Genomic DNA, 16,017 nt, shown 5'->3' on the forward strand with positions numbered 1-16,017 from the left:
AAGTAATATTTATCTCCCTGCTTCACCGAAGCAGGGAGCTGGGGTGGGTGGTAACTATTCCGGCAACATCACACAAGTAAATGGTTCAGGTCAGAGTTGGGGTATTTTGTCTTCTCTCATAAGAAGTGCTTACTCTTTTTAAGTCATTGCATTAAGTCTTCTCTCAGTGTTGTTAGACGTTCAAGTATGTTGACAGTTTGTTAGACTGAATTTACTTTTACATTTTATTTTATATTGTTTATTATAAACAAACAAACAAACAAACAAACTGAAGTTACTATTCCTATGAACATGGGCCAGGATCCAGTCTCACCTCCCAATTGTTCTGCATACTGAAGGCCTGGAAATTGTTTCTTAAACAACTGCACCATAGACCCCATGGTAAATGTTCTAATCAATACTTTTTATTGGTTTTTCAAAATAAAATAGCCATGTAACCAATGTAAAAATAAATTAAAGGAAAGCCTCCAATAATAAAGGTGGTGGTGGGGAACCCTCCACTTGTCTCAAAGTTCACCAATTAAGATAATGGCCCGGTCCACACAATCATTCAAGCTTAGGTTTAATGTGGGTTACTGTCATTAGCACAAAGAAGCTACTTCACATGATCATCTAAGCCTGGGTTAGAGGCAGATTCTCAGGGTTGAATGTTCATGTGATCCAGTGCAAATTCCCCCAAGTCCTGGTAGTCTGAATCTGGGTAACCATACTTCTAACCCTCAATCTTAACCCACGTTAATGAACAGTAGTAGCCCTGAAACCTCATGTTGTTGACTGTGTGTCTGCTTTCCCCATTTTTTGCTGGTCCTGGCCACTAGCTGCCATGTTTGTCAGAGAGTGCTGCATCTAGAGGTGTTGTGCTATGTGAGTATGCCATGCTGCACAGCACGCTATGATTGTTTTCTCCAAATGGTTTGAATGGGGCTTGCCCGGCCTATTCCCACCACATGGCCAATCAGAGGGTGTCTGTGATGTAATGAGATTTTCCCTGCTGCTGGCAGCATGGTGAATTGCTGGAAGTCTTCTTGCCCAATATCTGGAAGACCTTTCCTTGTCCCAGCTCTCAGCAGCTGCGATCGTCTGGGTGGTGAGTTGGGAGAGTCGAACAGAGACTCTTGTTGTCCTTGGGCATCAGGGTTAGGGGGCTCTTCCTTACCCCAAACCACTCCTAGATGATCATTTTCAAGGCCCCACAGTGTCAACCCACACCATAGTGGGAATCTGATTTATCTTGAGCCATAAACCACCTTGGTGTGGATTCACAAAATCACATTTATTTATTTAACATATTTTTATACTGCCTGATATGTGCAGCGGCTACCGGCTAATATCGGTAATCCACATTAAACTGAGATTTGAATGATTGTGTGAACTAGGCCACAATCTTCTTGAACAGAGTTTGGACTGCATGGGTTGTCCGGCTGTTGTTATGTCCTATTAGGTGCTGTTCCTGTGAAGAGACTGCCTTTGTCCTCTAATCCCGGTAAGTGAAGAGAGTAGAAATGCGGAGACTGACTTGGTTGAAGCAAGCACTGCTTCAAGCTTCATGTGTGCAAAGCCCTTAATTAGCAAAGTGAAAACGGCAACTGACCAAGGTTGGAATGCAGCTGCCGGGTTAGCAAACTGGAAACCTATTTCTGGTAGGGATGTGCATGCATGAAATACTTTGGGCACATCCCAGGGGGTGGGGAGAGGTTCCCTTAAGAGGAGGCAGGCAGGTCCTACCGGCCCCTCCTGCATGCCTCTGCCATTCCATGCCGCCTCTTCGTGGCACTGTTCTAAAAGAGACAACCCCATGAAAGCGGCAGCCTGTGCCGCAGTCTCCTTTAAAATGCCCCGCTGCAGTGACGGGATGCTTCCCCCAGCATCCCTCACGCGGTGTCGGCACACAAATGGTGTCAGGCTTGTGTGTTTACAATGATGGATTTATTTTATATATTTGGCTGGCAGAATATGATTTTCCCTGTAAAATATTTATGTTTCAGGGTGTTCCCTACCTGCCTCCACACATTCAGGATACATCTGCACTACAGTCTTACAGTGGTTGCATTCCAGTTTAATTGTAATCGTAGTTTAGTGACGAATGAATGCTGGGAATTCTCTTATTCCTGGCATCCCCCTCACCAAACTATGGGTCTTGGGTGTATGTCTGTAGTATTAACAAGGCATATTTGGCCCTCACCATGCAGGAGGACTACAAAGTCCTCAACCCTTTCTCCTGAACTTTCTAATGCAAGAGTCACCTGCCTTATATGAGTAGCGAGACAATTGACTATTAATTTCTATGGGATTTTGATATCTTTAGGAGCTTTTATTTTGGTTACTTTGCTTTGGAAAGCAGTGCTAAGTTAGTTAGTTAGTTAGTTATTCGATTTCTATACCGCCCTTCCAAAAATGGCTCAGGGCGGTTTACACAGAGAAATAATAAATAAAAATAAGATGGAACCCTGTCCCCACAGGGCTCACAATCTAAAAGAAACATAAGACAGATACCAGCAACAGTCACTGGAAGTACTGTGCTGGGGGTCAATAGGACCACAGGAGGACTCTAGGAAAGAGGGGAAGATGGATTACTAATTTGAGGGGCTGGTGACATGACATCTTCCTCCAGAGTTGCTCCTCACTAGATTATTGCTAGTTTGCTCACAGATATCCAGATTTCTGGGAGCAGCTAGAGCTCTTGGAGAGTAGATAGTGAGGTCATTCACACAATCAAAAACCTGGGTTTGGGAACTTTGTGTGCTCCCAATTTCTGGTTGTGTGGAAGCAAGGTAATAGTAAAACCTGGGTAGAAGTGATTGTGTGGAAGCAGGGTTGGAAGAAAAGCTACCCAGGATTTCCTCCTATCTTGCTTCCACACAATCACTTCTAACCAGATTCCCCCCTTACCTTGTTTCCACACAACCAGAAATTGGGAGCACACACAGCACCCAAACCTAGGTAGTACAGTTTTTGATCATGTGAAATGACCTCAGAGTCTTTTATTGCAAGGACAGGCTGTTTAAAACACAACAAAACAATGTATCCTGGCCTCCAGATATCCCGCAATGCACTGTGTAATGAGCACGATGCATTGGGGGATACCCCTGTGAGATGGACACTAGGGATGTGCACAAACCTGTTCGGAGGCCCTTTTACACTGTCTGGTTCGAATGTTCAGTGGGGGTGGGGGGGTAGTACTTTAAGGGCGGTGGAGGGTGCACTTACCACTCTCCCTGCTTCCCCCCACCAGTGCTGGAGTTGTGTAGGATCCCTCGGTCTGGCAGCCTGTCTGACATGCGCAAGCATACATGTGATGTGCACGTGCGCGCCCGGTACTTCTGGCCACTTTCAGCCGAAGAAGAAGGGGCGGCAGGGAGGTATGTGGGGGGAGGGGTAAGTGTACCCTCCCCCACCCTACCCCCCACCCTTTCGAGCCACCCCTGCCCAGTTCCGTGCACATCCCTAATGGACACTCTAGGTCAGGCCTGCTCAACTTCGGCCCTCCTGCAGATGTTGACCTACAATTCCCATAATTCCTGGCTATTGGCTGCTGTGGCTGAGAATTATGGGAGTTGTAGTCCAAAAACAGCTGGGGGGGCCTAAGTTGAGCAGGCCTGCTCTAGGCTCTCTGTGTATGCTCAGGTCATGTGCAGCCTCAACATACACATGACCCCCTGCCTGGAATAAAGGGTGCGTTTGTGAGCTTTTAACCCAGGTAGAAGCTTGACTACAAAACCTGGACTTTTGCAGGAGGTAGTGCTGGGATCGGGCTCACTCCCGGCAGTGCACAAGAGCAGCCCTACTCAGGTAGGGCTGCTCGTGTGCATAGCCTTCTAGTCTTTTAATTTATTGTGACAGTGCCTGTGAACAGTCCTGGAAGTGCCATCCATATGCCAGCTGACCTGGGACTGAGGTGCAATGCTTGGTGGATGCATATATGTGGGACCAAACACTGAATGAACAAAAGTCTGTAACTACACTTGCACTAAGTAGAACTAATTCTCTGAGGCTGTATTAGGGTTATGCTAGGCACTGAATGAATGATGGACTCTTGATCAACCTCGCAAGTCCCAAAGTCCTCCCCGTCTTAGACTGTGATCGCTGGTATGTTTTGTTTTGCAGAAGGAGACCTGAGGCATGCAACCACTTGCTCAAGGTCACCCAGCTGCAGGAGCAGCAGCAGCAAGCTGATAGCCGATCAGGCAAACCTTTAGACTGGCTCCCTGCCTCTTGGAGCCTTGCCTTGTGCTATTACTTACACACCTCAGTCTGATAATATAGTTGGAGAATGGTTGAGGTTTCTGCCAGCTATAAGCATATGAACAGTGCTGTGGGGCCTAGCAGAGGTCTGACCCAGGGCAGAAAAGCCACTTGTTTCCAGCTCTGATGGTCTGACATGCTGCAGTTGCCAGAGAGATTTACTTGAGTTTCAGAAACTCTTAACTTGCCTCCCCCATCTGTTTACACACCTCATTAAGGGAATCCATTTTTTTGTAAACAACATAAGAGACAATATGCTGAATTACATGCTACGGCCCACTATAGAAGTGGTCTCCATCCTAATTCTGTATTCATTCATTTATTTATATTCAATTTCTTGTACCACCCTTCCAAAATGGCTCAGAGTGGTTTACAATTAAACCGCTAGTATGCTAACTAGTTGCTAGTATGGCTAACTAGCAACTAGTTGGTCCTGTCAGCCATACATCTCTGTGTTAAAACATTATTCTTGTTCCATGGAAATGGACAGCTAAGAACATGTAAGCAGCATCTGGCCTATGAGATTATTCAGTCCAGTTCTACACAGCAGTTTTGGGTTCTCTCATCCTGTGGATCCCTACAGAATGGATAGATGTGGAGGACAAGACATTTCCACACTTACTAAAGGAAGTTGGGACCAGCAATACAGGTGAAACTCGGAAAATTAGAATATCGTGCAAAAGTCCATTAATTTCAGTAATGCAAATTAAAAGGTGAAACTGATATATGAGACAGACGCATTACATGCAAAGCGAGATAAGTCAAGCCTTAATTTGTTATAATTGTGATGATCATGGCGTACAGCTCATGAAAACCCCAAATCCACAATCCAGAAAGTTAGAATATTACATGGAACCAAGAAGACAAGGATTTTAGAATAGAACAATATCGGACCTCTGAAAAGTATACAGTGTACTGTGCTTGATTGGCCAGCAAACTCGCCTGACCTGACCCCATAGAGAATCTATGGGGCATTGCCAAGAGAAGGATGAGAGACATGAGACCAAACAATGCAGAAGAGCAGAAGGCCGCTAATGAAGCATCCTGGTCTTCCATAACACCTCATCAGTGCCACAGGCTGATAGCATCCATGCCACGCCGCATTGAGGCAGTAATTGCTGCAAAAGGGGCCCAAACCAAGTACTGAATACATATGCATGCTTATACTTTTCAGAGGTCTGATATTGTTCTGTTCTACAATCCTTGTCTTCTTGGTTCCATGTAATATTCTAATTTTCTGGGATTGTGGATTTGGGGTTTCATGAGCTGTACGCCATGATCATCACAATTATAACAAATTAAGGCTTGACTTATCTCGCTTTGCATGTAATGTGTCTGTCTCATATATCAGTTTCACCTTTTAATTTGCATTACTGAAATTAATGGACTTTTGCACAATATTCTAATTTTCCGAGTTTCACCTGTACTTCCAGGCTCAGGAGATGCTGAAAGTGGCCATAGCTGCCTACTGGGCTGAGGGAAAGGTTGTAGCAGGTACACTGTGGTTTTTCACTGCAGAGGTAAATGTAAGGAAAAAAATTGTATTCCCACTATTAATGAATGAGCTCTCAAGCAAAGGGTGCTATAGTTAGTGCCCTGCCCACAAGCTCCAGAGGTTAGCTAGCTCCATTTGACAAAACGACGCACTTAAACAGAAGTTGGTGGTGTAGTGATGGAAGCATAGTAGGTAGGCTTTCTGCTCAGAAGCCCTCTCAAAATTTCTCCTTCTCCTGTAGGGACTTTTATTTGGTGGGTCCTATGGCATCCATAGCAGAGTGTTTCATTCTGCCTGTCAGAATGCCTTCTATTTTTCTGTAGTTATCCTGTCCGGTGGGAGACAGTTCCACAATTTTTCCCAAGAAGTGCTCTTACCCTGTCAGCCGTCATTCTATTCTTGATAAAGCTGCTTTTATTCCTTTCCCCAAGAGACACTTTTAACACAGGGCAATGTACAAATTTCTTTATTATTTCTTCAAAGATTAGTTAGAGCAGGATGGTCACCATAGCGTGGACGGATGGAGCCCCTCGAATCTTCACTGCCCCTTTGCCTGCATCCTCCACCCCACATGGGCAGGGAAAGGGGAGTTCCCAGCTTCCTGTTTGCCCCCAGGTTAAATGAAAGGCTGAAGGGTGCAAGGCCAACAGCTCAGAAGTGGTGCACTCCATAGCCTAGGGTTCAAACCATGCAGCCTGGCCATTTGGTTCTCTTGTGGGAGACAGAAGTCCCCCAGCAGCTTTAACCTGAAGGGTCCACAGGGTGCTCTGTTTGCACTGGATCTTTCCTTTGGGGATCCCATTTAGCATACTTCGCTCCATCAGTGTGATAGAAGCCCCTCCCAGATGCAGGTGGGATGAGGACTAGCCAATAAGACACAATGACTCTAGAAAGCAGATGGCATGAGCAATGCAGGATGGTTCACACAGTCTGATAGGTCAGTGCATAGGGCAGTAGGCTCCCGCATACAGGTAGTGATAGGCAAGCAGACAAAGGGAAATCCATGCATGTGGGAAGGATGCAGGGCCCCTCTGGCAATGCTCGTAACCAGACTGGGGAGAGGACAGGGAGGCATCTGGAGATTGGGATCAATTCCTCTGTGCCAGTGTTGAGCTCCTGAGGGATGCCCAGCTTTGGAAACAACTGGAAAACAAATGGAGTGTACACTTGGGCACACCATGATGGATAAACTGGTGAACAGAGAGATTCAAGCATTTTCCCTTGTTGTATGCCAACACATTCATCTTTCCCCCAACCCCCGCCCAAGACTAGCACATCCCCATGCATTCTTCTGAATCAACTCTGCCCACTTTCTTACACATTCATATGCACAAACCTTGTAAAGGAATAGTTGGTCCTCTGCTCTTACAATCTCAATCATACACACACAGCCTGCTCCTTCAGGCATGCAGGAAAGCAAATGGTCATTCCTGCCCCTCTGCAGGGATTTTCATACACAACTACAGACATACACGTGATTGGAAAGATACAAGCAGACTTTCAGTGGGGGTTCTGGGCCCTAAAATGCCTAAATCTTCCTAGGATCTAGATGCAGGGTTTACATACTCTATAAAGATGAAAATGGAGAGGGATTGGGGAAATAGTATAAATAAATAAATAAAACTAAAAACAAAAACCTGCCATTATATGTGTTCCCATATTCATTCATTCTCATTCTCTCTCTCACGCGCGCGCATGCACACACACACACACACACACACACACACACACACACTTGCACGTGGAAACACTGAAGTGCACAGACACTTCAGATTGGAAGCTGCTTCTTGATGTTCACCTCTTCATGGTAATGGGCCACCCAACAAGGGCCTTCTTCTTGGATCACTTGTGTGGCATGGGAGCCCCTGCAGCCCAGCTTCTTGTGACATGAAGAACGTCAGAAGCCTGAGGACAGGAAGGAGGAGCCTGTGTTGTGGCTCCTTCTCATGCCAGCATTGCCTTCATTTCCAGGAGGAGAAACCCTCCAATGGGGAGGTGAGGCAGTGTGGGCATATCTCCTATGGCCTTTGCCTTTTGATGTGAAGCTGAACTGCTGTGCTTCACATTCCACAAAGGTAGTCTGAGCAGGGGTACAAGTGGCCCCACTGAGTTTCCTACACAGTGAAGCCAGGTTTAATCCTGTTGTTTAGGATTGGGCACGGTCTGCCCAAATCCCTCCAACGCCTTGGACAATGTCCTTTGCTGTAAACAGCAACACCTAATGTTTGTCTTTAACTCTTGCACGGGATAGGCCATTGAGGTCAGCAGAACTCTTGGAGGCAGTGAGATACATACAGCCAGGGGCTCACTGGCATCCCTGTCAGCCCACTCTGTGGGTGGGATGGGGGATCGCTAATCAGAGAGTGCCGTGGTAAAAATATAAACCGAGAGCTGCAGCAGCACCACCTTAGGGTGGGAGGCTGGCTCCAGCATCAGCCCTTTGCCCCATGTGAGAAGTGGACTTATTGCAGTCAAGTAGGCAATGGAAGTGTGTGAACTCAGGCAGACAAGTGCCACATTGGCACAGAGCCTACCGGCAAGCAACCAGCATAAAGCTTCCAGAACTCCCGCTGGTCCAGTCACTCCATAGGATCATCCCACTCTGTGCCCTGTGAGATGATTGCGCACACAATGATCAGCCGTAGCAAATGACTTGTTGACCAACACGGTACTCATGGACTGGCCCCTTGCCACCTCCAGCCTGGTCCCCCCTCTTCCCTCTGCCTATGGCCCCTCTGCCCTCAGCTCCATGGGGCCATATGGTGACCATCTAGTGAGTGACTAGCAGAGACAATAAGACAGATGGCAGGCATTGGGGTGATTTACCCTGTTACAGAGACACCAATGTAAAAACACAGATGGGCCACGTGGCAGGTGGCCAGAGACACGGACAAGCGGGCAAGGGGGCGATGGAGGGCCCCCATCCCCGGGACGCTCATTTGTACAAGATGAGAGAGCGCGGCCCGCAGAGTTTTTAGTGTTGATAGTATTGCAGTCTAACTGATATGGCTTTAACTATTAGGGAGGGAAGGAAGAAGGAAGGAAAGAAAGAAGGAAGGAAGGATGCTGGATGCAGGGAGACATCTCCCAAATTCGAACTCAAACCCAATGCAAAAGCAAAAGCCCCCGGGCACCAGGAAACCTTGGGGAACAATGGGGACCTTCCCTCCCAAACAAATAAATGTAAAATGAGAGCCACTGAATCCCCCCAAGGCAGGTTGGGCCCTTGACTGTGCTTTCAATTGGTGGCCAAGGACTGTTGGCTTAGGGCAGGGGGCGGCAGACCAGCCAGTAGTGAGGCTTCTCCCTCGTGTCCTAGTTGCCCCATTTTGTGCCTCTGGAGGATTGGGGAGCAGCAGGCAGGGACTGAATACAACAACAGCACAGCAAAGGGGAGCGTGTGTGTGTGTGTGTGTGTATTGGGGGAGGTCCTTGGCATTTCTCCAGTTAAGGGGGAAACTAGGGAAGTATGTAAAGGAAAAAGATGTTTACATCATGGGAGCAACAGCAATTCAGATAGGATTTGTGTCTGTGCTCCTGTAACATTATTTGAGTGTATTACAGGTGCAGTTGAGCATGTGCACCAAACGGAATGTGGACATCTGAGTAGGTGTGACGCACCTCGGAGTACCGTGTTCACATATCTGGGGGCCTGGGCTAAGATACCAGAGCTGATTCAGCTTACCGGCTGAAGCACAGGCCAAGGCTTGGCTAGGACCTGGGTTGAGGCCACCAGTCCCAAGAAACAGGTTACTCCCATGCTGCCATGAATCCGTTCTGCCCCAGAGCTCCTGGGTTCTTTTTGACATCCAGCTGGGTCCGCTTCAGGGAAGGAGATGATCCTCTGGCTCCCTATCAATAGGAATGCAGGCAGCTACTCTCCCAGGGCTGGATCGTTTGCCCCACCAATTGGGGCTGGAAGTAGATGACCCTTTCCTCTTTCCCTTGGCTAGAGCAGTCTCCTGAATTCTGAAGCAGGCTCGTAGTGCCTAGCTTCCCCAAGAGCAGCAGCTGAAAGGGCATGGCAGGAAGAATAATTTGACTTCTGCCTTGGCCCTCCTCCTCTGTAATCTGCATCTACAGCAGCCACATGGCACTTGGGGGGTGAAACACCACAGCAGCTGGAAAGTCAAAGATCAGCAGGAACAAACCAAGATGGCTGAGAAAGCTGGGATGAAAACATCCTCCTCTTTCCCCATATACACGAGGGAAGCAAGGGGTCTTACAACTCAAGATGCCAAGGATCCTGAGGTCAGGCCAGGGCTGCGAACTTGGCCTGCAGGCCCTTGCTTACCAGCCCTAGCAGGGCCATGGAAGTGTGTGTGTGTGTGTGTGTGTGTGTGTGTGTGTGTGCTCTCCTGTGAACATCGGTATGGGTTGGAAATAGTTGCAGGGTCACAGCTTTTGCTTTCCCCTCACAATTTTCTGTTTGTGGTGCAAGTTTGATTCCTTCCAGAAAGGAGATCCCCTGGCCCCCCGCAAAACAAATGATAGACAATTCTAGGTGCCAACAGCCCTTGGAAGTTAGGATTAGGGGCAGGGAATGCTCCAATTGGTCCAAAATGGAATGTGTCAGGGGCTGGCTTTGCCCCAAGGGGCTAGGCAGGAGCAGTGTGGTGGAGGGGAATGGGCAGATGACCCCTCCCTGGCAGTCAGCTTGAGGGGGGCCTGGGTTTGGGCAGAGCCTTGGCTCCCCTCCATTGGCCCCTCCCCAGCACCCCGTGAGGATGCATTAAGTGAATTTGGTCCCAGTTCCCTGCCCCCACCCCCCAGTGCTGTACCCAGGGGTTTATTACCAGGTAGCCAGCTGGCACTTGGGCACAAGAGAACTCCAGCTCTGCACAGTGAAGGGGCGAGGGCGGGGTGGGGTGGGGAGCCAGGCTCCCGGCAGTGCCTCACGTGTGGCTCCAGGGAGCACAGCAGGTGAGTGTGGTTTTTGGTCTGATGGGGAGCGAGGGAGGGAGGGGAGCAGGTCCCGTGCCTGGTGTGCTTCTCCTGGGGGCAAAGGGGCTGGCTGGACAGGGGCCCCATGGCACAAGGCTATGTGTAGGGGTCTCCCCTTGGAACAAACAGAAGAGTCAAATGAAGTCAAAAGGAAATGGAAATCCCCTCCCCACCAGGACCCCCAACCCAAGCGCTGAGTCAGCGGTGCCAGGGAGCCATGGGTGGGGCTGGGTGCTGGAGTGGAGTTACTTCTTGAACATGTCCTGCAGTGGGCCCGGCAGGTACTTGAGCACCGTATCAAGGATGCTCTCCTCGTCCTCGTCTTCATCGTCCCCGCAGCCTGCTGGGATGGCTTTCTTGGGGCGGGTCAGGCTGCCCTCACATGGCTGCTCCAGGGCCGCCTTCTCCTCTGCCTCTTTCTCTTCTTTCTTCTTCAGGCCGTACTGCATGGGAGAGACACAGGCAGCATCACAGACAGGCCAAGGGGAAGGACTGGGCCTTGGCAACATCTACATAGTCTATGTCTATGGAGGCGGCACAGATAGATCTAGGGCAGCACTGAGACTGGCGTTGCCCTTGGCAAGCAAGTGGGTGGTGAGAGACAATAGCAGAAGCATCTCTTCAGTGGCCGGCCAGCTAGTCAATTGTTCTCATTTTGGACACTTGAAGGCCTGGCTCCACAGAGCTCTTGCATTCAGCAGAGAGGACTGCAGGGTTATCCAGTCAGTGGGTGGACTGCCGGCCTTGCGGTAGCAAGCATGGATTATCCCCTATCATTCAGCCTTTGTTAAGCAGGGTCTGCCCTGGTTTGCATTTGGATGGGTGACTATATGTGAGCACTGTCTGCGGTAAGATATTCCCCTTAGGGGACAGGGCCGTAGCTCAGTGGCAGAGCATCTGCTTTGCATGAAGATAGTCTCAGGTTCAGTCCCACTGGCAGCATCTCCAGGTAGGGCTGGGTGATCCTCCTGCCAGCAACCTTGGAGAGCTGCTGCCAGTCAGTGTAGTAGACTATACTGAGCTAGATGGCCCAATAGTCTGACTCCGTGTAAGACAGCTTCCTATGTTCCTATGAGTTGGCCTGATGTAGGCCAGTTGGACACACCCAATTCTGTTTGTGGAGAGGTTGTAGGTGCTGTGAGCATGTCTGCATTTCCCTCCCTGCTATGAGTGGCGGCACAAGCTCCACTGGAGAAGGCTGCAGTAACACAAGGCTTAGGCCTGCTGAACGCATGAATGAACCAGCTAATAAAGAAGAGCTGCTCTGTGCGTTGCTCTGCACTGGCTGAAATCTCCTGTTTGCATCTGCCCTCGCTAGCGAGAGATTGTGGGCTGGGCACAGACAGTGCCTGCTGCACTATCAGCCTCTGCAGACGGATATTAAAGATGGCAGATAACAAGCACAAGGCTCCAACACAGCCACTCACAGCATGGGAGATAAAGAGAGACCCACCCCACCCCCACAAATAATCTGTGGGCAGTGGGGAGCCAATGGGACCGTGACTGGCAGAGCAGCAACGACAGAGAAGAGAAACCCTTGGGAAGGCTCCTCTCCACCAAGCTTGCAGCTCATCACCCACCAGCTTCCAATATGGATGCTAAGTTGTCACCAACTATACGTTTCCCTTTATGTATGCCGTTGCCTCCTCTTGTACTCCCAACCTCCAGCCTCTAGTAGCCATAAAAACACAAGAGCCCTGCTAGAAGCAACAAAAAGAACATCTAGTCCAGTGTCCCATTTCCAATGGTGGTCAGCTGTCCTGGGGAAATTACTGGAGGAAATGGTCTTCTCCTGTTTGTCCCCACAAACTGGTTTACAAAGGTTTACACCACCCACCTCTGAATGTGGAGGTTTCATGCCTCGTCTTCCTCTGCACAGTACTGTACAAAATGCCTCTGCCTACTTCACTTACCCTCCTCTCTGCCTCTGCTTGCTTTGCTTTCAGAATCATTGTTCTGAATGTGATGGGGATGGTTCTTGTCCTCTTGGTGCACCTGTTATCCTTTCCTCACTAGCATTTTTCATTCACATCCCTTTAGCCCCTTCCTTCAGCTGGGTTGATTTGCTCTTGGCAGAATATGGCATTTGTGCTGAAGTGTGTTTGACACTTGCAGTCCCATCAAAATGGCCCAGGGCTCAACAGGAACACAGAAAGCTGCTCTGCACTCAAGTGAGGCGTGAGCCCTGGTGGATTCTTCAGCTGCACAGTGCTGGTGCTCTCCAGTGGGAGCACAGAGTGAGAAACTGCCACAAGGGACTTGCCCAAAGAGGGACAGGATCTTGGCGGCGGGGAGCTGGAGCTGCTGCTCTTGCCACCGTCAAGTGGTTGTGGGGCGCATGCTTTATGGGGTGATCAGCTGCAAAGTGGGGCAGCGGCGATCTGGTGTTTTCCACAGTTGCATAAACGAGGGAAACGAGGCCTATTCAACTGGACATGCAGAGCTGAGAATAAGCTGCACCTGCTAAAATGTCCCCTCTTTGCACACCTTTTCAAGGGACAGAACATGGCTGGTGTCACAAGTGGGCCAAGACGGGCCAGGGTCAAAGGCTCCAGGCCCACTCGTGACTGTGTGACTCATGCCATGGTTGGGCACCCCCCACTGGACAATGGGAACGTGCCCTAGTCTCAGCTTGCACGGCCGTTGCTCCTGATCCCGCTGTCCTCACGAGCTGATGGGCTTCCTTCCAGGCCCCTGTGTCATTGCAGAGGTTTGCCACAAAGCCCACTGCCCAGCAGGGGAGCGGGGGGAGGGTGTTGATACTGAAGGCCTGGGCTGGTTCTGGCAACTCTTCCACTCAGCCAGTAAGCCTGGGGTGGGGGAGGTGCAGGGGCCCGTGGCCCAGCCTTGTCTCAGGGCCTCCTGCAAATTGATACCAGCCTGGTTTTCTTTTACATCTGGTCACCCTAGTTCTTTACATTTTTGATTTCAAGCCCTTAGGATCCATCTGCCATTTTTATTCATGGGGAAAAAAATAGTGGAGACTTAAAAAAATGAATGGCTTTTAAAAATGATTTAGAAAGGCAACAAGGAGTCTCGCAATTTAACATGGTGCTCTGGTGCAACGACATCAGTTTTGTTTCAAATGCCTGCAGCAGCATGGGTGGTGTGGAAGTTGGCTGCAGTGATGCTGCAGTGATGGTGTGGAAGTTTGCTGTGCAGTATGTGGGTCACTGCCTTTGCTTCCTAAAGTGTTACACCACAGTCTTTGCTTCCTTAATTGATTTTGCATCATATCCTTGGACAGTCTTGTTATTCCCCTGCACCATTTATTTGTATTTATTTATTTTTCAAATTTGTAGACTGCCCCAAACTTCCGTCTCTGGGTGGTTTATAACAACATAAAACAGATTAAAAATAAAAACCTTAATACAATTTAAAATCACAGTACTGTTAAAAGGTTTAGGTGAAAAAAATAAATCCTTAGAGACTTTTAAAAAGTTGTCAGAGATTGGAAGGCTCTTATTTCAACAGGAAGCACATTCCAGAGTCTCGGATCAGCAATAGAGAAGGCCTGTCCCTGAGTAGCCACCAGATGAGCTGCTGGCAACTGCAGACGAACCTCTCCAGATTATTTCAGTGGGCGGTGGGGCTCATGGCAAAGAAGATATTCTCTTAACTGCTGTTTAGGGCTTTATAGGTTATAACCAGCATCTTGTATTTTGCCCAGAAACTTATTGGGAGCCAGTGTAGCTATTTCAATACAGGAGTAATATGGTCTCTCCGAGATGACCTGGAGACCAACCTGGCTGCCAGATTCTGTAACAACTGCAGTTTCTGGACTATGTACAAAGGCAGCCCCACATAGAGCACATTGCAGTAGTCAATTCTGGAGGTCACCAGCATATTTACTACTGTTCTGAGGTTGTTTATCTCAAGAAATGGATGCAGTTGGTGTATCAGATGAAGCTGATAAAAAGCACCTCTGGCTACTGCCTCAGCCTGGGACACCAGTGATTGGTTTGGATCCAGAAGCACCCACAGACAGCATACCTGTTATTTCTGGGGGAGTGTGACCCCATCCAGAACCAGCAGATCAAAACCGTCTCCCGAGTTTCGACGCCACACAATAAATACCTCCATCTTATCTGGATTCAGTCTCATTCCTCATCTAGCCCATCACTAGCTCCAGGCAGGCATTTAGGAAGGTTATGCCTTCTCCTGATGATGTTGACATGGAGAAAAGGATTTGGGTGGGTGTCATCAGCATACTGATAGCACCCTGCACCAAATATCTTGATGATCTCTCCCAGTGGTTTCATGTACACATTAAAAAGCATTGGAGATAATATGGAGCCCTGGGGGGACACCATATAAAAGTTCAGATTTTGGAGAACAACAGTCTCCAAGTGACACCATCTGGAATCTGCCTGAGAGGTAGGAGTGGAACCATTGCAAAGCAATGCCTCCCACCCCAAACTCTCTCAGACACTCCAGAAGGATGCTATGGTTGATAGTATCAAAAGCTGCCAAGAGATCCAAAAGGACCAACAGAGTCATACTCCTGTCAACTCCTAATTGGAGATCATCCATCAGGCCGACCAAGACAGTCTCCTCCCCATAGCCTGCTCAAAAGCCAGTTTTAGACAAAGCTCTCAGAAGGAGAAGATGGCCTCACAGACTGAATAGCAAAGGAAGATAGCTCTTATAGGTGCTTTAAAGGTCCATTTTATACCAGATGCAGTCATCAAATAAGCACTTGCATGTGTAAATGGCCCAGCACAGACAGAATTCAATAAGGGTGGCTAGCATCTCCTTTAAAGCACCAACACAATGCTTTTCTGTGGAGTTCTATCTTCACACATTCAACTGCCAGCCATGAGGTGTATGGAAATCAAGTGTTGTACATACATTTGTGAGCTAGCCCTGTGAACAAGCAGAGGTTTGATCATGAATGCTGCCTTCCTGACCACCCTCTGGCTTTGTGATGGGATTCACCATGAACTCAGGAGTTGACCCCTGTTAACTGAGCAAAGAAGCACTTTTCAAACTGGTGATTCTCTTTATATTAATCAGGCAGAGTGCAACTGGTTCTATCCAATCCAGCCTCCCTCCAGGGAGTTTTCCAGATTACATGCTGCAGCATACTTGCAACGTATCCGCTAAGTGCCCCTCTGTATTGCCCGTGTTTCCACATTGGTGTCGCTGCGTTTTCAGCCAGGTGCCATTCATATTTCCCATGCCTTGATTTGAATTTTAATGATGTGTTTTTGCTCTACAATGTTGTAAATGCACTGCAGCAAAGTAGCTGCATTTTTCCATTGTAGGGAGTCTTGCCCCACATTTTATCCATTGCAGCATGTGGCAGTATGGACAGTTCTTTGCCCCCCTCCCCC

General features: G+C 48.6%; 1 protein-coding gene across 5 annotated transcripts in view; it reads right to left on the reverse strand.

Annotated features, from left to right (window-relative positions):
* Positions 1-6,187: 6,187 nt before the first annotated feature.
* CPLX2 (complexin 2) overlaps positions 6,188-16,017 on the reverse strand; it is a 197,898-nt gene continuing 188,068 nt past the window's right edge. For all 5 annotated transcript variants that reach the window (XM_053294376.1, XM_053294377.1, XM_053294375.1 and 2 more), the window contains one exon: positions 6,188-11,124. In XM_053294376.1, the coding sequence (XP_053150351.1) occupies positions 10,927-11,124 (198 nt within the window). In that variant the 3' untranslated portion in view covers positions 6,188-10,926. The remainder of the gene's footprint in view (positions 11,125-16,017) is intronic.

This window comes from Hemicordylus capensis, chromosome 2 (assembly GCF_027244095.1).
Source record: "Hemicordylus capensis ecotype Gifberg chromosome 2, rHemCap1.1.pri, whole genome shotgun sequence".
NCBI lineage: Eukaryota > Metazoa > Chordata > Lepidosauria > Squamata > Cordylidae > Hemicordylus > Hemicordylus capensis.